Below are 21,088 nucleotides of genomic sequence, written 5' to 3' on the forward strand. Positions count from 1 at the left end.
CACTCTAACCGCAGGGTTTTTCTTGCACGCGCTAGAAGGCGTTTCTCCCCAAGGGACTCTTTCGGCGGCCCTTTGGTTCCCCTCTCACACCGCGGCGACTGAAGCCTACACTGTGCGCGCACTCGGCACACACTGACCCCGGCGTGATCTCAGACCCCGTGACCCCTCACCCACCAGGTTCCCTCCAAAGAAGAACGCCTTTCCGAGGTGGGTAGCCTCGCAGCACCCAACCCCCGGCTTCGGGCCCAGGTGTTCCAGTCCTGACCATCCCCCGCTCCCTCCGGATCTCAGGCAGCTGCGCGTGGAGTACCAGCCCCTCCCCTCCCGACGCCGCCTGGCGCCCCGAGGGGGCGGGGCCGGACGCACGCCGCCCGCGCACGCCCAGGCGCCCGCCGATTGGCCGCCTGAGTCCGTGTTCCTCCCGCGGAGCGCGCCTCCCCCCAGATTTCCCGCCAGCAGGCGCCGCGCGGTAGATGCTGTGGCTGGGTTTAGCAGCTCGGTCCGACAGAGCAGTTGGGTCTCGGCGACCGTCATTATGTCGCGACAGAGCACGCTGTACAGCTTCTTCCCTAAGTCTCCAGCGCTGAATAATGCCAACAAAGCCCCAGTCAGGGCCTCAAGTGAAGGCGGCGCTGCCGCCGCTGCCACCGGGGCCTCCCCTTCCCCAGGCGGGGATGCGGCCTGGAGTGAGGCCGCGCCAGGGCCCGGGCCCTTGGCGGGCTCCGCGTCGCGGTCCGAGACAAGGAATCTCAACGGAGGGCTGCGGAGGTCGGCAGCGCCTGCGGCCCCCGCCAGGTAGCGGGGGTGAAGGAGGCGCAGGGAGGTCGCCTCAGGGGGTTGGTGCACCGCCAGGCCCTGGGCTTGGAGGAGGTGGGGCTGTACATTTGGCTTGAAAGAGTACAGGGACTGAGTTTGTGGCATTGAGGGTGCAGTTTGTAAACAGTAGGAGGAATTAGGCTGTGCAGGAAGAAGGGTTGGAGGGCAGCTGGACGCGCTTAGTTTGGAGGTGGAGGAGGAGACGCGGTCCGCCAGGTGGGGGGCTGGGTGGTGGGGGAGGAGGCGTGGAAGGTGTTCGGAGTTCGGGGTGGAGAGGAGAAGCGGGAGATGGAGCCCCGGGGGGGTGGGGCATGCCGAGAAAGGAGTTCCGCCTGCTCTGTGGGGTGCGCCCCCTGGGCGCGAGGGAGGGGGTAGTACCTGCCCGGTGAGGGGGAGGGGGAAGGGGAAGGAGGAATGCCTGCCGGGAGGATGAACGCCTGCAGCCTGCAGGCTATAGGGGCGCATGGGATTCTCGGAGGCAGTTACGCCTTCAGAGTTGGGATAGTGAGTTGGAGGTCCAGTAGTCGTTCGAGGAACACGCTCGATAAGAGCCTTGGACGCCTAGGCCCTATGAGGGCGGTAGGCCCTCTGCCTGGTGTGTGGGCTGTGAGGGAGGTGGGTGCTGGTGGGTGGACCCCGAGTTTAGAGCGCCCGCGCGGAGGTGGGGGGGGGTGTCAACTCCGGGACCTAGAGGCCTGATTGGCCCGAGTAAGGATTGCAGGGGCGGGGAAGCAGAAAGTTCTGGGTTTTAGCTAGGGTTATCCCTTAGGTATACAGCATATGCACCAAAATAGATGGAAAATTTAGAAGCTATGTTAATTTTGACACACGTGGGAGTATTGTGTCGAGTTGAAAAAAATGTTAATTTAAGAAGTAGTGCATCTTTTGTTGACAATTCCAGGAGAGAATGGGGTACCGTAGTTTTTTGGGATTGAGAGTGGGCATCTAAAGGACTTGATCTGACTCTGGGCGGGGTGTATGGACACGATTATGGGGCAGCCTGTCCGGAGGTGCCCTCCTCGCTTTCTCGACTGTTCGGTGCTGTTCCAGGGCTTAGCTGCCTTTGTCAGAGCAGCGGGCGACATTTTGAAAAGCTCGCACTCACTGTATCCCAAGTGTTGTATTAGGCATAAAGTGTAATGGTAGTCGTCTGAAAGGATGAAGGAAATAGTTACCGAAAAAGTAAAGAACTTGTTCAAGATCGGAGAGTTGGCTCTTGGTTCTGAGTAGTTGATCTCGAAGTGTCCAGCGTTTTGCGTGTCCTACGGATTTTTCAAAGTCCAAGTGTAATTATAGAGTGTTACCCTCCTTTAAGCGACCCTTTCAGGCAGTCTAACGATATAGTTGTGTGAAAAGTAGCAGGATATGGCACCCCAGAATTTGCCTCTGGCATATAGATTATTTAGAGCTGATTATTTTTGAGAACAGCGGACGCAGGAGCAGCTCTGAAAACTGAAGACGTAGTTCTTCTCTAAGGGTAATTTACATTTAAAAAGGAAATCTCCATTTGTAAGGGTGTCTCCTGTACTAGGAAGAGAAGGATGACTAAATCAGGAGAAACTTATTAAATGGAGACGGCACTGACTTAAATCTGCATAACAACCTTACACTTGTTTTTTGTTTTCCTGGTAGCCTCCCTTTCTGTCCCTGCCTCCTCCCCCATCTTTCTTTTGTCTTTAGCTGCAGACCATATTTAAGGTGGCTACTTGGGCCATCTCTGGCAGTTACTCAGTTTTCCTTGGTATCTCCCTTGTGTACGGGGAGGTATACATGTTAATAAACTTTTATTTATCTTTCTTTTGTTAATCTGTCTTTTATTACAGGGGCTCTCAGCCAAAAACTCAGAAGGGTAGAGGGAAAAATATTTTTCCTTTCGTACATGTGCATCCTCCATAACAGACTGTTTTTCATGGTGAGATGCACGACTGTGTTATGTTTACTTGAACATGAATTTGATTATTCCTGTATCCATTCTAAATAGACAGAAGTATTCTTTGTATGGTTGTGCTTTATGTATTGACTAGCATATTGCTATTGTCTTTTGAGGTCTGAATTTAGACTTGTAAAACCATAACATTTTTTACACTTGACCTCCTGCTATGGAGACTGTTTACAGAGTGTTTAAGAAAGATGGGCATTTGAGACTAGACTTACAAACAAACTTCATCCAGTATATAGATTTGGTCTTCATTCAGCTAATGTTACTGTACCTACTCTGGCAGTCGCAGTATCAGGCATTGTGGATCCTGGATGTAATAGTGAACAAGACAAGTGAAAAGGCAGTTTTAGAGCAAGAGCAGAGTGGATGAGCTCTGTGTACTTTGTGGGGAGGAAGGAGTCTGTATGGATTGGGGTGGGCTTTCAGCTCTCTAGGCTGAGACTAGAGAACAGATAGGAGTTAGGCTAACGTGGAGGTGAGGGTGTTTTAGGAAGCTGGTTCAGGAAGAGAAAGGTCCTGCAAATTGTCCATAGAAAAGATACTTGGATTTTTTCTGAGGGTCAGTTGAAAGCTTTAAAAGAAGTTGAGCATCTTTTAATGTTCATTTGTCCTTTAGTCTCCTCTTGTGCTCAAGTGTTAAAGTATTTTTTGCCTCCCCCCCACCCCAGTTCTTTGTCAGTTAGGTGGGATGCAAGTCTTTTTCTACCTGGGTTGATGAGAGAGAGGAAGGAGTTGAGGTGATGTCAGTTTGAGTAAATGGCTATGAGATGTATGTCTGTGTGCCCTGGGCCTTCTCAATACTTAATATTTTTTTTGTAGTTTATTAGTCTTAATAATTATGGCCTCATGATGGAAAGAGCTGTGAGCAAGGCTTCTGAACACTTAAATCTGGCTTTTCAAAGCAAATCTTAGCTTTTTTATTTTTCACAATCTCATTTCAATGATAATTGTTGATTATGAGAAATGAGGACAGTAAAAATTTTTAAGTATGTGCCTTATACTCATTTGCAGACCAGGAGCAGTATTTCAGACCTTGAAGGGTTTTTTTCCCCTAAGAGCCTTTAGTTAAAGGTAACTGTCTGCCCTAGCTGTAGGTGCCTTTCCTGATATTTTTTATACAGTTAAATCTATAGTAATATATTTCTCTAAATATCGCAGCTAATATAGTTATTGTAAGAAAAGAATTCAAGCTTTTAAAAAGTATCGTGGAGCCACAGACCTAAGTTGATTTAATCAGTATAATTAAAACTGGTATTAAATGATGCTGAACATGTCATAATTTGGTCACTGGGAGCCTCTTTTAAGCTGGCTTTTATGACTTTTTTTCTTTGTATGTGTGTGTGGGTGGGGGTGATTAGGTTTGTTTGTTTATTTTTAATGGAGGTACTGGGGATTGAACCCAGGACCTTATGCATGCTAAACACTCGCTCTACCACTGAGCTATACCTCCCCCTCTTTTATGACTTTTTAACATTACCTCAGAAATTTTGAAAACATTCTTCTGTTCTGAGGACCACTGTCAATTCTCCCTGCTTCTTAAGCTGGTCTCCAAAGAACCCTGTTTTGTCTTTTTTTTTTTTTAAGTTTCTTACAGACTTTTCTAATAATATTTAGGAAATATTATTAGAGGCCAGTTTGGATGATAATTTATATGGTCACCTTAGACTTAGTGCATAAGTGATGGGTGCCATAGTTACCTAAGCTGTAGGAAAGAAAGCCAGGTATATGGGCAGAGGTACAGGTAGCTGGATAGGTATGATGGGAGCCCTTGGAATTAATTGCTCTGATTACTTCTCTTTTCTCAGTACTGTATTTAGTTATTTGAAAGTAGGGAAATTCTGCTCTAATCATTTACCTTGAGAGGTAGGTACAAACACTGATAGTTTGGTTTCTAAACTCAGTTTGAGAGCATTTTCACATTTGGGAGGACTCAATGTTTATATAAACAAGTTTTTGTTAGATAAATCCAGTATCTTTTATTGTTTATGGAAGCAGATTCTAGCAGTGCTTTGGTATCTGCTGATTCTTTTTTAAAAAGTATACAGCCAAAAATGTTGCTTATAAATATCTGAGGCACAACCAGTAATTGACATCAAGGTTATGGGCTTAAGAAAGAGCAAAATAATGTGATTTTTAAAGGAAAAGTTATCAATATATCAAATACACATTTAGCTTTATTTAATTTTTTTTTTCACATTTAGCTTTATTAACTCATTTTTTATATTTGTTTTTTGGAACCGTCAGCTTTTCCTTTCTTTTCTCATTGTCTTTAAAATCCCAAGAATATAAAACACTGAAGATACTGTTTTAAGAACACTTGTAAGACCATAGTTGAATCTTATTTATACAGTATATCATAAGATAATTCCAATATTTTGGCATTTCAGCTTGGGCTTTCGGATGACCTAATGCATTTTACATTGCAAATAACCTAGAAGTAAAGTAACTTTTTGGCCCAGGTATTTTCAAATTGGATTTACATTGCATAGGGCTCGATGATCCTCGTTAATACTTAAAACACGGTCCTAGGTAGAAGAGAAAGATGTTAAAATTATCAGAAAATGCATCCAAATATTAATATGCAGTAAAATTAGTATCCGACTGTTTAAATGAAGTTTTAAGTAGAGCCAGTTGTATACATCTATGTGATTTTGTAAGATCTCCTGGTTCTTACAAGGACCAGTGTATAAAAGATTGCAGATATTTGAACTACAGCACATTCTAGCTGTGAGCCCATGCTTACATTACAGTTACATATCTTTAATACAGTATTTAATGTTGGTAAAAATCTGAATATTTGCATGGATTAAAATAAATGTTCCTTTTATTTTGGCATTCTGTGGAAACTGCACAATTACCAGAGATACAAGTTTTAAATTACCGGTAAGAATTAGTTTGCACACGAAGTTTCTTAAATTTTTTGTTAGCATTAAGTGAAGAAAAATTTTAAGTGAGAAATGTTTAAAATGTTTAGTTTTATTACACCATACATTTTATTACCTGTTTAATTCTCTTTTTGACTGGAAATCACTATTTCCTGGGCCAGAATTTTTCTTCTCTTTTCCTTTCCTTTTTTTTTGAGTAGAACAATTTTGTTATTCATTGCTGTCCTCTCAGTCCAGGTCCTTGGTTGTCACAGTTTCTAGGTCATAGAAGGGCCAGCATTGTCTTTGCTTAAGTCTTTAAGAATGTTCTGCCCTCCCTCTTTCTCTGTGAAGAAACAGCTTCAAGGCACCTATGTTTGAAAGGACAGATCAGTTCTTCTGTAACTTCCACATTTAGGACCATTCAAGTCACAGGGCTTTTTTGGCTGAGATGTGAGACAAAACAATCCTCTCTGTGGGAACTAGTTCTGTTGTCCTTTCCTTTTTTTTTTTTTTTTTAAGTATAGTTGGTTTACAATGTTGTGTTAATTTCTAGTGTACAGCATATGATTCATTCATTTATATGTATGTAAATAATATATATTCGTTTTCATAGTCTTTTTCTTTAGGCCATTACAAGGTGTTGAATAAAGTTCCCCTGGGCCAGAATTTTTAAAGTTAACTTTAAAAGGTTTTAAACTTTTTTAAAGCCTTTTACTTTTGGAGGAACCAAAATTTTTTAAACAATTCAGTTTGTAGTAACATTTTAGCTTTACAGATAAGGAGTGTATTTCAAAACTGATAGTGATTGTAATTAGCTTTTTATATATTTCTCTAGTGAGGATGTACATTTGTTTTTCAAATAAATATAAAGACATTAAGTTTTTAAATTGGTTGTTTGGAAAGGAATCTATTCTAATCATTTTGAGACCTTTGAACACCATTTTACAGTGTTCTGCAATTTGTACTACATTTGTACCAATGACAGTTTTAAAGTAACAGTAATCTTAGAAAGCTCAAGTTATTTCCTTTGGGATAAAAACTAGGATGATTAACTTACTTGTTAAAATAGTACCATTACATAGTACAGTGACAGGTATAACTCCCGGACCCCCCCCCCCCCATTTTTTCCCCCACATGTCTTGGGTCTCAGTTGGAAACCTGAGTTATTCTTTAGGATAGAAAGGAACTTTCAGGAGGCAGGTGTGGCTATCACATTTTTTGCTCAGGAATTTTGATTGGAATTTTGATCTAGGTGTTTAGTTTCTCTGGCAGCCCCCAAGACAACTGAGATACCCGCAAGTGCTTTGTTGCCTTATACCAGGCAAAACAGAATTCCATTATGTTCAAGGCATCCTGCTCCCTTGAACTTCAGATGTTACCACCAAGATGTTCATTTGTCAAAGTCTCTGATGCACTAACTTCATTCTAGAGAATTTGTAGCCTTTGTAGACGTCTATATAATGAAATAGCTAGTGTTGAGTTTAGCCATTTTTGTCCTTACCCTTAGTTCACACAGGCAAGAAAGTCATCTTCACTTTCACAAACCAAGAACACTTTGTAACCCTCACTCCATATTGGTCAGTTTCAGGGCTCATCTTGGGGAGGAACTGCCTCAAACTAGCCAGTGATGGGTTAAGGCTTCACTGTGTACACACCAAAATCCATCTCTTACGGGATGAAGGGCAGCCAGTCTTGACTGATGGGTATCCCTACTGGTTTCCCCTTCAGAAAAATGTGCCTTGTTCAACACACAGTTTGTAGCCTGATGTCTGAAGACTCTACAGCCAGAAATATGCTTCCTATGGGGTAACATGTTCATTGACATAACATGTTATTTGCTCCCTGGCCAATCTTCTAAAAGTTACTGTCAGAGTTCAGACTCAGAACTGAGAGTGTCTCAATGTAGATGAAGGTTATTTCCCTCATTTAGCAACAGAAAAGGGTACAGCTTTAGGGTACTCTCAGGTACTTAGGTACAAAGAAATCTTGTGATTTTTCTGATACCAGTGTGAGAGACTTTGTGGTTAAGTGGCTGCCTGGCTAAGTTAAGGGAAGGCCTGCTTGACAATTCCACACAGAGATAAGGGTGTCTCCTGTTAATGGATATGTTAGTGAGGAGGAAGCGCTTATGATAAGTCTGAATTGTGCAGACCCAGCTTCCTGTTTGAAGATGACCCTTGTGGTGAGTTTGACGGCAATAATAAACTTTGCAGGTCACGATAGACCTCTGTAAATTGAAAGAAAAATGTACGTACCATAAAATCCTTTGACATAAGCACCAGCGGAAGTCTTGCTCCTATTCTTTCTGGCATAGGAGTTCCCATGTTCACAATTATTTCCCTGATATTCACATTTTTTGAAGAAAGGAATACTTTAATTTTATGATTAGGTCTGATGAAGGTGGCCTCAATTGACTATTCAAAAGTGCCTAAAATACTCCTTTTTTGTAATGTACTTATTTTACTTTTGCAGGTATTCAGTGAAAACTTACGCAGGCTTAGAAAACCTTGCTGTACAGTGCTTGAGTGGGGTTTATCAGTTGTGGCCTTGTCATTGCTGAGGGACTCTTGTAGTCTGCTAGCTAAATACTCCTCCGCCCTCCCCTTTCTCCTCTCCCTTTCTCAGGAAACCGTCAGGGCTAAATCTGTTTTTGTGGAGATTGAATCTCCTGTTGATTCTGTAGGCATGATGTACTCACTATTTTGGTCATTTTAGGCAATTATCTCTTAAGTTTTTCCATAAAACTGGATTTTTAGGGCCAAGTTGAGGGTAATAGTGGGCTAGTTAGCTTTTGGAATATTTGAAATACATTGGAGCTTAACTGGAAACCGATTCCAAGCAAAGTCTAATGAGGTAATATATTCAGCAAATTTACATAGTTGGTATGCTTGGTATTTTATTAATACTTTGGGTCAGATCCTGTTTCTCTTGTATATACACCATATTGTAGGACAGGTGTTACTTGTAATTTGGAGTGCATGTACAATGAGTATGCCTTTTTCCTGTTGTCAGTATTCTGTCAGAATTCTGCCAGTTTTTAAACTTTGCCTGGTTCTGAGATAGATTCCAACGTTAATACCAGGATTCATTATATTTGTGTTTGTCTTAATAAGCGTTGTGGTATTTGCTTGTCTTTAAAAATGACTTGAAAATCTGGTTTTAAAAAATCATTAATTCTAGAATTTCTGTGCCTGAACATAAGTGCCAGAAAGCTTCAAAGTAATCTTAAAGATACCTTCCTTAGAATTGCTGATTTGTAGGTAATTGCCTTTAATGTAGCTTAACCAAATATTAATCAAATTATGTATTTCCTTTTGGCAGCAGTTCTTGTGACTTCTCACCAGGTGATTTGGTTTGGGCCAAGATGGAGGGTTACCCCTGGTGGCCTTGCCTGGTTTACAACCACCCTTTTGATGGAACATTCATCCGTGAGAAAGGAAAGTCCGCCCGAATTCATGTACAGTTTTTTGATGACAGCCCAACGAGGGGCTGGGTCAGCAGAAGGTTATTAAAGCCATATACAGGTAAGAGAGCTACTCTGCAGATTGTATATGTGAGTGAGCACACACATACACATTAGTACAAGTATTAGTGTCTCCCATACAGTGAAATTAAGTTTATTTCACTCCAATAAATTGCAGGAGTGGTGTAGTGAAAGCTTCCAGCATGGGGAAAGAATAAGATGCAGTTGGTTTTCAGCCAGTTTGTTGTGTGAAGTGGAATTTTTATTTCTTTTCTTTGAGTGACTTACAGCAATATCATAGCCTTAAGGTGGGTGGGGAATGACCTCATGATTTAATCTTGTGATTTGGACCAAAGTGCTAAATTCAGACATGAATAAATTAAACAGCATCTTAAAGGATCCAACAGAAAGACAGTGCAGTCAGGATGCATAGCATACTGATCAGTGATACTCTGTGGGACAGATAGAGGTGCATGCTACCTTCAAAATCCTCACCTATGAGTACATCTGAGTTGAGTTTCACATCAGACTTGTGGAAACTTAAGTTTCTCTTCCCAGGCTCAGCTTTATTTATCACAGACATCAGCGGTCCTGCATATATAGCTTCACTTGGACTGGGTGCACCCTGTCAGTCCCTTGAATTGTACGGTGCACACACAGTGTGATTGCAGTCTGCAGTGCCTGTAACCTTGAGCATGTGCAAGTCTTTCTCCATTATCTTCAGACTCCTCAGGCTAGGATATTGTTGAACTCAGTATTTTGAGATCAGAACAGCAGTCAGTTTCCCAGAAACCTCTGGGAATCATGTTGCTCCTCATCCTGCAGGGCAGGGAGGGTACACTGAAGAAAGTTAAGTCTACGTGGAAATCTGACATGCAGGATGGAAAGAGAATAAGGAAATTTGATTCTGTCTTCGTCACTAATATGCTGTATAACCTTGGATAAACAAAGTAATTTGTTTTCTGATTTTGCTTGCATATATATAAAGTGAGAGAGTTGGACCAGATGATGAAATCTTTTTCCAGGACTAATTTTGAGATCCTAAACAAACCTGTGGCAAAATGACCTTAAAAAGAGATCAGAAAAGTTTACATATTTGTTGTAATTATTTTAGAAACTAACTCCTGTGCATATTGTACTGTCCTTTGCCCTTTAAACTTCCAAATTGTTGTAATACATATATGTGAATAAATCAGCAAAGAGGCATGGATGAAAAAACAGTAGGCCTTTGGAGGGGCCTGGTTTAGTTAGTTTGCATCAGAGGTTTTGGGGAATGATGATAGTAGACAGGTGGGGTGAGGAGGGGTGGTACAGCTGCAACAGATACTTTGGGAAAATTTTAGAGCTATCCTCAATGATTTTGATTATTGCAGTTTGTAGCTTTGGTGCAGCTCTTTAGAGAAATGAGAAGTTGTAGCTTTGTTTTATTCATCCCATGAAAATGTCTAATCCTATGGAAATTTAGAATGTCTCATCAGCTTTAGTATACAGAAAGAAGGAAGCAATGTAATGTTTGGATCTTTTAAATTTAGACAAATTATATTTGTTTTCCAATTACAGTTAAATTCAGGCAGAAGAAAATAGACATTCCTAGTTATGCATCTTGGAAAAGAACTAAAACAATTCTGTACCATTAGACTTGTTCTACATTAGATCTTCTACATCTAACCTTTTGCTCAGTGGATAGAGTTGTCTAGCTATTTGGAATGAAATGAATAAAGGAAGAGTTTTACTTTGAAGCAGAGCAAGACATTTTGATGCAACTGTTTTGAAAAAATTTAACACATTAAATAAAGTCTGAACTGGGTTAACCTCCCAGAATGTAGGGTTCCTTACAGTAGGGTGGGTTTTTTTGTTTGGTTTGTTTTTTAAATATATCATAATCTAACTGCCTAGGGAACAAACTTTAATATTGCTTCATGTAACTGACAGTGTAGTCTTTGTCTTCCTGAAGTAATTTTTTTTTTTAAAGGGTCTCAGACTCCCCCTTACATTTCATGTCTTACCTAAATAGGTATGCCTAGGTATTTAGGGTCCGTAGTCCCAGCTCATCATGAGACTAATTGATCTGTCTATATCAATCAAAAATATTGGGACATTAAAAATTAATACCTGATTGTTGTCATTCTAAAGAACAAGGGCAAGTATTGTACATTGAGCCAAATATCCAGCCAAGAGTTCTTATTTACAAATAAATAAATATATATATATGTTTTAGGTTCAAAGTCAAAGGAAGCCCAGAAAGGAGGTCATTTTTACAGTGCAAAGCCTGAAATACTCAGAGCAATGCAACGTGCAGATGAAGCGTTGAATAAAGACAAGATTAAGAGGCTTGAATTGGCAGTCTGTGATGAGCCCTCAGAACCAGAGGAGGAAGAAGAGATGGAGGTGGGACATTGTATACAACTATTAACTTCTGTTAGGAGAGTGATGGAAAAGGGGGAGGGGTGTATTAGTGGTATTTTCTTGTTTTATATATATTTACATATATATATATATTTCCACTTATAACACACATATGTCTGTACACCCCTGGACTGTAGGTCAAGTTAGACTGCTGAGATTCTAAGTAATCTAGCACCCCTTTTTACTTAAGTTCTCAAGCCTGTTGGAAGACACATGCTAAAAGAGGTAGTACCATTTTGGTAACCAGCATAGAGAGCTAGGGACAGTAAGGACGTGGTGATAAAATTGGTCATGGTGTCTGATAGTAAACTGCTTTCTATATGAGGGTGTGGTCAGGAAATTTATCCAGTTTTATGCTCTAATGCTTTTTGTTGTATTTTGGATTGGTAAGAATAGAGGTTGAATAACCTTGACATACAGCATTGGTTTCAAATATTAATGGTCACTATTTGAGTTAATTAAATCCTGTTAAGGAAATGAACAAGTAAATGATACATTTTAAAACAAACACTGGTGAGGGTATAGCTCAGTGGTAGAGTGCATGCCTGGCATGCACGAGGTCCTGGGTTCAGTCCCCAGTACCTCCACCAAAAGTAATAAATACACAGATAAATACCGCTCCCCCAAAAAAATTAAAAAGAAAAAGCTATCAGAAATGTACACAACATTGTAAACTGACTGTACTTCAATAAAAAAAATACAAAAAAATTATTCTCTAACTTAATGATAGATATATGCTTAGAAGAGATTCATCTATAACTAAGCTTGATTTTTATGTTTTATTCTATTATAGGTAAGTTAGGCAATAAACAAGTTAATATAATGAGTATTTTAAGAGAAATGAAAGTTTTTAACCTTATTTTTGAGATTGAGACCAGAAATGATAATATTAATCAGTGGTTTAGACCTGGATAGTAACTACAGAAATCACTTAGCCCCATACTGTTTTACGTATGAGGGCGGTCCATGATAAGTGCATATGCCTTTCCCAGGAAGATTCAACTGGTTTGTGGGAAGAGCAAGGACTAGAACCAGTATAGATTGCTTACTGCTTTCTTACACTAAAGAATTTATAAAATGGTAAACTTCATAACGTGATCAACTAAGAGGAGAGGTGGCCCTGGAAGAAAGATAATAGAAGATTGAAAGTTGTTTATTTCCAGTTATGACTCTTGATGAGGACATCACGTATGGGTACTTGTGATGTATGGGTCATGCTGATGATGTGCTCAGTATTTTATAGGATAGAACTCCCATGACAGAATGACTTACTCCTGTAGTGTGATGCTTGTTTTAATGTTACATGAAACAAATTGAATAGTTTCTAATTTCTGGAGGTAGGTTCTTCTCTTGGTATATGAAGTTGCAGCATACTGAGAGACGTTCCACAGCAATATTGTCATTTTCCACATTTTGCTTTGCTTTTAAATACTGTTTCTTTGCCTGCCAGGCAGGTGCAACTTATGCATCAGATAAGAGCGAAGAAGAAAATGAAATTGAGAGTGAAGAGGAAGTGCAGCCTAAGGTGCAAGGATCCAGGCGAAGTAGCCGCCAGATAAAAAAACGAAGGGTCATATCAGACTCTGAGAGTGACATTGGTGGCTCTGACGTGGAATTCAAGCCGGATGCTAAGGAGGAAGGAAGCAGTGATGAAATCAGCAGTGGAGTCGGGGATAGTGACAGTGAAGGCCTGGACAGCCCTGTCAAAGTTGCTCCAAAGCGGAAGAGAATGATAACTGGAAATGGCTCCCTCAAAAGGAAAAGTTCAAGGAAAGAAATGCCCTCAGCCACCAAACGAGCAACTGGTATTTCCTCAGAAACCAAGAGTACTTTGAGTGCTTTCTCTGCCCCTCAGAATTCTGAATCCCAAACCCACACTAGTGGAGGTTGTGATGACAGTAGTCGCCCCACTGTCTGGTATCATGAAACTTTAGAGTGGCTTAAGGAGGAAAAGAGGAGAGATGTGCACAGGAGGCGACCCGATCACCCTGATTTTGATGCATCCACACTCTATGTGCCGGAGGATTTCCTTAATTCCTGTACTCCTGGGATGAGGAAATGGTGGCAGATTAAGTCCCAGAACTTTGATCTTGTCATATTTTATAAGGTGGGGAAGTTTTATGAGCTGTACCACATGGATGCTCTTACTGGAGTCAATGAATTGGGGCTGGTATTCATGAAAGGTAACTGGGCCCATTCTGGTTTCCCTGAAATTGCATTTGGCCGATACTCAGATTCCCTGGTCCAGAAGGGCTATAAAGTAGCACGAGTGGAACAGACTGAGACCCCAGAAATGATGGAGGCACGATGCCGAAAGATGGCACATATATCTAAGTATGATAGAGTGGTGAGGAGAGAGATCTGTAGGGTCATTACCAAGGGTACACAGACTTACAGTGTGCTAGAAGGTGACCCCTCTGAGAACTACAGTAAGTATCTTCTTAGCCTCAAAGAAAAAGAGGAGGATTCTTCTGGCCACACGCGAGTGTATGGTGTATGCTTTGTTGATACTTCACTTGGAAAGTTCTTCATAGGTCAGTTTTCAGATGACCGCCATTGTTCCAGGTTTAGGACTCTCGTGGCACACTATCCACCAGTACAAGTCTTGTTTGAGAAAGGAAATCTCTCAACGGAAACTAAGATGATTCTGAAAGGTTCGTTATCTTCTTCTCTTCAGGAAAGTCTGATGCCAGGCTCCCAGTTTTGGGATGCAGCCAAAACTTTGAGAACTCTCGTTGAAGAAGGGTATTTTACAGACAACTTAAATGAGGGCAGTGGGGTCATGTTACCCCAGGTGCTTAAAGCCATGACCTCAGAGTCTGATTCTATTGGGTTGACACCAGGAGAGAAGAGTGAATTGGCCCTCTCTGCTCTCGGTGGTTGTGTCTTCTACCTCAAAAAATGCCTTATTGATCAGGAGCTTTTATCAATGGCTAATTTTGAAGAATATGTCCCCTTGGATTCTGACATGGTCAGTGCTACAAGACCTGGTGCTTTCTTTGCTAAAGCCAATCAACGTATGGTGCTAGATGCTGTGACATTAAACAACTTGGAGATTTTTCTGAACGGAACAAATGGTTCTACTGAAGGGACCCTACTAGAGAAGATTGATACTTGCCATACTCCTTTTGGTAAGCGGCTCCTAAAACAATGGCTTTGTGCCCCACTCTGTAACCCTTACGCTATCAATGATCGTCTAGATGCCATAGAAGACCTAATGATTGTGCCTGACAAAACCTCTGAGGTTGCAGACCTTCTAAAGAAGCTTCCAGACCTTGAGAGGCTACTGAGTAAAATTCATAATGTTGGGTCTCCCCTGAAGAGCCAGAACCACCCTGATAGCAGGGCTATAATGTATGAAGAAACCACATACAGTAAAAAAAAGATTATTGATTTTCTTTCTGCTCTGGAAGGATTCAAAGTAATATGTAAAATTGTGGAGATTATGGAAGAAGTTGTTGATGACTTTAAGTCTAAAATCCTCAAGCAGATCATCACTCTGCAGACAAAAACTCCTGAAGGCCGCTTTCCTGATTTGACTGTAGAACTGAACCGATGGGCTACAGCCTTTGACCATGAAAAGGCTCGAAAGACTGGACTGATTACTCCCAAAGCAGGATTTGACCCAGATTATGACCAAGCTCTTGCTGACATAAGAGAAAATGAACAGAGCCTCTTGGAATACTTGGAGAAACAGCGCAGTCGAATTGGCTGTAGAACCATAGTCTACTGGGGAATTGGTAGGAATCGTTACCAGTTGGAAATTCCAGAGAATTTCATCACCCGTAATTTGCCGGAAGAATATGAGTTGAAATCCACAAAGAAGGGCTGTAAACGATACTGGACCAAAACAATTGAGAAGAAGTTGGCTAGTCTGATAAATGCTGAAGAACGGAGAGACGTATCTTTGAAGGACTGCATGCGGCGACTATTCTATAACTTTGATAAAAACTACAAGGACTGGCAGGCTGCTGTAGAGTGCATCGCAGTGTTGGGTAAGGCATCCTTGACAGGCTTGTCCCTAAAGCTTTGGTTAGTAACGTTCTGTTTCCTAATTGCATATTGAGACTTAAGTCCATTGGAGAGTTCACACTGATGTATCTCTAAACTCAAGTAACAGGTATATATTTTGGTCAAATTGCAGTTGAATTTTTAGTGTTTGATAAATGGTGTTTTTAAGCTTCTATTTTTTGTTACACTAATTTAAAGCTATCCCTTGACTTAACACTTAGTTTTTACTTACATATATCTTTGCATTTTTTATTTCAGTGAATCTCTCTACATGCATATTTCAAAAGATTTTACTCTTCCTTTTTTCTCTTAGCCAAAGTTGTCACATTTTCTTTTCTGCAGTTGATTTCTAAGAGTCCTGATTTATGTATTTTTAATTAGGTAACCTTTTCAGCTTTATAAATTCCTTGGGGGAAAAAAAACTTCCTGGCCAGCTTATTTGGAGCTTTTGCTTGTTTTACAGTTTTGGGTTGTTTTGTGTTTTAAGAATATAGCAACCATAGTTTACCCAAATTTATGACAAAACTATTTTAGCCTCCACATAACTCTCCAGAATAGAATGGCATCCTGTTCTGTGTTTGAGTGTGCCCCATTTATTCCTGAGGCCAATATAGCTTCAAATAATTGGGTGGATAAACTTAAAATCTTCTCTAAGTATAGGTGTTCAAAGTTGAATATATTTTCCTTTTGAGATTGTGCCTGTTGTCAGAACATTCTACTTCTAAGAATAGAAGCTTAGTTTCTGTTAGCTCCAGGACTATATCAAGAAAGAGAGATCAGTAGGTTTGCATCTCTGTTGGATCTTTTGGCTTCCCTTTGGCCTTCCTCTGGTCCACATGTTAGGGGACTGAAACCTACTGTGAGGGGATTCTTGGGCTGAAATTGAAAGCTATGTCTCATTTCAGTGCAAATACTATAATGAAGACATGTAAAACATGTAAGCTGGTGACTCATTTTCAGCTAATGAATCCATTAACAAAGCATTTTGTTAGTGAGAACAATGTTACCAGAGCGCCTACTGTTAGAAAAAAGCTGCCATGTCTAAAGAGCAAGAAGGTAGAACACAATCACCTCCACTGCATTTTTGGAAGACTTTATAAAAGTTGGGTCTTTGTGCTTACAAAGAAACCTCAAAAATGATGACTCCTCACTTTTGCCCTTTCTTTAACAGATGTCTTACTGTGCCTGGCTAACTACAGTCGAGGGGGTGATGGTCCTATGTGTCGTCCAGTAATTCTGCTGCCAGAAGAAGATACTCCTCCATTCCTGGACCTTAAAGGATCACGTCATCCCTGCATTACAAAGACTTTTTTTGGTGATGACTTTATTCCTAATGACATTCTAATAGGCTGTAAGGAAGAAGAGGAGGAAAATGGCCAAGCTTATTGTGTGCTTGTTACTGGACCAAATATGGGGGGCAAGTCTACACTCATGAGACAGGTAAAGTAAACTTAAAAGTTTTGTTACACCAAGTCATCTATAACACTTTGAGTGAATTACGTTTGTAAGCCATCCTTTTCCAAGTAGCACATGATAGAATTCAGTCACTGATCTCTTCGGAAGCAAAGGGAAACGCCTGGAGTTACAAAACTGAGAATTGTATTCATCTCACTGGTCAAATATTTGATGTTAAGGGAAGTATACATTAGGAAGGTGAAGGTGGTTTTGGGCCATGATATTTTAAGAGTTCTTTGACTTTGAATTCATCTCCTCTGAAGGTTAGATGTATTCATAATGAATGAAGATTATGCAAATACTGTGTTTGTCCTTAATTAAGATCCATTTCTAGGAAGACCTACAAGAACCACTGCAGACTTACTCAGATAAGAAAGTAAATGCAATTTATGGCCTAGTTAACTGCTAGGAACTCTTTTTAAGGAAGATAAATATATTTGTCTAACCTTTATGCCAGGGGTTGGCCAGCTACTGAACTAAACATGATTTTTAGAGGGTTGTAGGGGAAAAAATGTGTTGACAGACATTGGGCTCTTGACAGAAGATGTTTGCTGATCCCCTTGGCTCTACTGCACTGTATTATATACTTCTGTACAAATTTGCTAACTAGAGGGAGGCAATAGTGTAGTGAGGTGGTTTTCAGCCTCCTTTTCATTTTAAAAGCAAAATCATCTAGAGAGTGCAACAAAAAAGTGCCTGTGAGTTGGGGTGGGGGTGTGTTCATCCTCTGAAATCAATTAGCTTGTTCTGGAGTTGATTTTAGGCATCAGTAGTTTTAAGGCAATCCCAAGTGATTGTACTGTATAGCCAGGGTTGAGAGTCAGCCCTGTAGAGTAGTGGGTTAGCACTAAGGTTTTAAGGTCAGTTAGGCCTTTTCCTATGTAGGTTGTGAAGATTTTTTTTCAGAGTGCTTGACTCCTCCTAGTATTTATTAGCTTGACTTACTATCCCTGTCTTCTGGATCTCTCTGTTCTTTAATACCAGTCATAAAAGACCTTTTCCTCCCTCATTCACAGGCTGGCCTGTTAGCTGTAATGGCCCAGATGGGTTGTTATGTACCAGCTGAAGTTTGTAGGCTCACACCAATCGATAGAGTGTTTACTAGACTCGGTGCCTCAGACAGAATAATGTCAGGTGAGGTGTTTTTCCCCCCCACCTAAGGCTTTATTATTTGACAATTCATTTCTATATTTTAAGTGATTTTCTAAATTTCATTTCTAAATTTAAGTGCCTTTAAATTTGATGTTTCATTTCTCTCCCTCTGGTGTTACGCAAAGCAGAATGCTTTCAGGCATTTAAAAACATTATGCAATTATTAACATACTGGAAGTAATAATCTCTTAATGAGATTAGTACCTTTAGTATCTTTCATACCACTGGGTAGTTCATAATAGAATCAAATGATAATGACCTGAAAGGTGAATATACTGTTATAAATAGGGTTCTTAAAATGACCACTCATTTGTGATTTTTTTTTTAAGGTGAAAGTACATTTTTTGTTGAATTGAGTGAAACTGCCAGTATACTTACACATGCAACAGCGCATTCTCTGGTGCTTGTGGATGAATTAGGTAAGACATTAAAATTAAAATACACAATTATTTTTCTGGAAAATGGTCTGAGGGACATCTCTTAAGAACATGAATATACTCACCTTTGTCTATAGACCCCATAGTTGGAGAAAATTAAGAAATTAATCCTATGAAAATGTTATAATGTAGGGGAAAATGTTATAATGTAGGGATAATGAAAATATTTATTGGATAATGAGGCTATTTAAAGAGAACTAAAAGGAAGTTTCTGAAGCGCAGTGGTACTTGGATCATATTCTTTAAAACTCCAAGGGCTGCTAGGCACTGTTTTAGCTAAATAGGGCCTGCTTACAGAATGCTTTTGGATATACAAACTAATGTTAGTTGTTTTTTTTTTTTTCATTCCTTTGTGAGGCACATCCTTCTTGGAATGTAATAAGGCAGATTGTCTAATACATAGTTTATGTATATTTTACTGTCCTAGGAAGAGGTACTGCAACATTTGATGGGACAGCCATAGCGAATGCAGTTGTTAAGGAACTTGCTGAGAATATAAAGTGTCGTACACTGTTTTCTACCCACTACCATTCATTAGTTGAAGACTATTCTCAAAATGTTGCAGTGCGCCTAGGACACATGGTATGTGCAAATTGTTTTTTCAAAAGTTGACTAGGTTTTTGAATGGGTCTGCCATTGCTAGTATGTGAATGTAATTATTTTTTTCTTTTTTAGGCATGCATGGTAGAAAATGAATGTGAAGATCCCAGCCAGGAAACTATTACCTTTCTCTATAAATTCATTAAAGGAGCTTGTCCTAAAAGCTACGGCTTTAATGCAGCAAGGCTTGCTAACCTTCCTGAGGAGGTTATTCGAAAGGGACATAGAAAAGCAAGAGAATTCGAGAAGATGACTCAGTCACTGCGGTTATTTCGGTAATTATAATTGCATATGATTTTACCATTTAGCTGACCTTGCTAAAACAGTAAAGGGAGCTGGGTAATGCGATGTGGAAAATGTAAACTAAAACTTTTTTTTTTTTTTTTTTTAATTTTTAAGGGAAGTTTGTCTGGCTAGTGAAAGGTCGACTGGAGCTGCTGGAACTGTCCGTAAGTTGCTGACTTTGATTGAGGACTTATAGACAGACTACATTGGAAGCTTTTGAGTTGACTTTTGACAAAGGTGGTAAATTCACACAACATTATGATCTAATAAACTTTATTTTTTAAAAATGACCATTTTTCCATTTTCTTTCTAGGAAATTAAACCCTTTTAATTCTTACCTACCTTCTACATAATGGTTATTGAATACTCCACAATATATTAAGTCTAGATGTTATGGTACATGCATACACTTTCAGGCTGTTTATACCCACTGTCACCAATACACATAAATGGGGGGGAGCTATGAAACTGTATAGGGCTGTATATATACTTGTCTCAGCTTAATGCAGGAAATTGTGTTAATTTCCAGCAGTTTGTCTAAACTGTTCAAAAAAAAACTATGAACAGAGGTCAAATACAGGACTGTTTTGAAGAGACTTTCTAAAGTGTACTTTTAAAACATAGTAGTTTTTACCTTTCACAAAACTGAGTTACAAGAATACTTTTGTTTTACAGTGCATCCCTTCCTAGGAAGTCTCATTAAAACACTCACTTTTCTAGGGGTGGTTTTGAATGCTGCACAGGGAAGGGAAGGAAATAATAGTCTTAACTTTTCTTAAAGGATACCAGAAACATTGCTGGATATAATTTAAGATTAGTGTTTTCTCTTTCATAGAAAGAACGTACATACTGGGACATGAGTACAGTTACAGCAAGTCTAGGTGTGCTAACAAAACAGGGCACATTCAAGTACAATAAGATTTTGCTTGAAATTAAAAACAAACTACATGAGATTAAAGCATTAAAATCATATTTCTCAATCTGAATACATGTTAAAAAAAATCAAAAGAAACGCAGAAGTGCTAGCTCACATTTTTACCATATTACAAAAGCAATTGGTACCCACGTCCATAAAGGCAGCAACAAAGCTGCTTGTCTGTTGAAGAGTACTGCTGCAAGCCGGCCTGCATTCAATGCTAGCTGTAAAAACACCAGCTTTTTTTCAGAAGTTGGTATCTGTACAAAATTGCAGCTTATTTTCTTCGCCTCTGTCCCTTCAAAAGTCTTTACACAGTAATGCTAAAACACCCAGCTTTGAGATCCTGAGTCAATATATTGCCACTTTCTTTTTGGTAGCTTGAGCTTCATAGTGTCAACTGACCTTGTGTATCCATTTTTAATACAGTCTCTTCCTGTAGCATGGGCACATATTTAAATCTTCCAAAAAAAAATGTTTTAAGTTATGATGTTAGAATGGCAGGACTTTTTCTTTAGGGAAGGAATTCAGTTGTGCTGCAATGTATTAGATTCTATAGGTGGAGCAGAGTCATATAGTGTATCTGTATCATGTGTAGGCTCACCAGCTAATGTACAAGGATTAGACAGTGTTCCAGCACCACAGTCACAGAAAAACCTAAAGCGAAATGAAAACCCAAAAATTAGGAAAGTGAGGGGAAGAAAATAATTGGGCAATACAGCAAGCACGTGTGCTACATAC

At 39.9% G+C, this 21,088-nt stretch overlaps 2 protein-coding genes and 1 pseudogene across 2 annotated transcripts in view; 1 reads left to right on the top strand and 2 right to left on the bottom strand.

Moving 5' to 3' along the window:
• The window catches only part of LOC102518529, a 31,530-nt pseudogene extending 30,996 nt beyond the window's left edge, over nucleotides 1-534 (bottom strand).
• On the top strand, nucleotides 425-19,721 carry MSH6 (mutS homolog 6). The gene is made up of 10 exons (XM_032497475.1): nucleotides 425-795; nucleotides 8,944-9,146; nucleotides 11,304-11,473; nucleotides 12,942-15,486; nucleotides 16,674-16,942; nucleotides 17,974-18,091; nucleotides 18,439-18,528; nucleotides 18,974-19,128; nucleotides 19,222-19,421; nucleotides 19,546-19,721. Exons 1-10 carry the CDS (start codon nucleotides 536-538, stop codon nucleotides 19,625-19,627), a joined length of 4,092 nt encoding a protein of 1,363 aa, XP_032353366.1. The 5' UTR covers nucleotides 425-535; the 3' UTR covers nucleotides 19,628-19,721.
• FBXO11 (F-box protein 11) overlaps nucleotides 19,688-21,088 on the bottom strand; it is a 77,689-nt gene continuing 76,288 nt past the window's right edge. Inside the window, exon 23 of the mRNA XM_032497476.1 lies at nucleotides 19,688-21,004. Coding sequence (XP_032353367.1) covers nucleotides 20,875-21,004 — 130 coding nt within the window. The 3' untranslated portion in view covers nucleotides 19,688-20,874. The remainder of the gene's footprint in view (nucleotides 21,005-21,088) is intronic.

Source organism: Camelus ferus, chromosome 15 (genome assembly GCF_009834535.1).
Source record: "Camelus ferus isolate YT-003-E chromosome 15, BCGSAC_Cfer_1.0, whole genome shotgun sequence".
NCBI classification, from domain to species: domain Eukaryota; kingdom Metazoa; phylum Chordata; class Mammalia; order Artiodactyla; family Camelidae; genus Camelus; species Camelus ferus.

Excerpts from the sequence above, each read along its gene's own strand:
- MSH6 (XM_032497475.1), top strand. The coding sequence starts at position 536 with ATGTCGCGACAGAGCACGCTGTACAGCTTCTTCCCTAAGTCTCCAGCG. Across the intron at positions 16,943-17,973 it reads AGTCTACACTCATGAGACAG|GCTGGCCTGTTAGCTGTAAT; the intron begins GTAAAGTAAACT and ends CCTCATTCACAG. Across the intron at positions 19,422-19,545 it reads CAGTCACTGCGGTTATTTCG|GGAAGTTTGTCTGGCTAGTG; the intron begins GTAATTATAATT and ends TTAATTTTTAAG.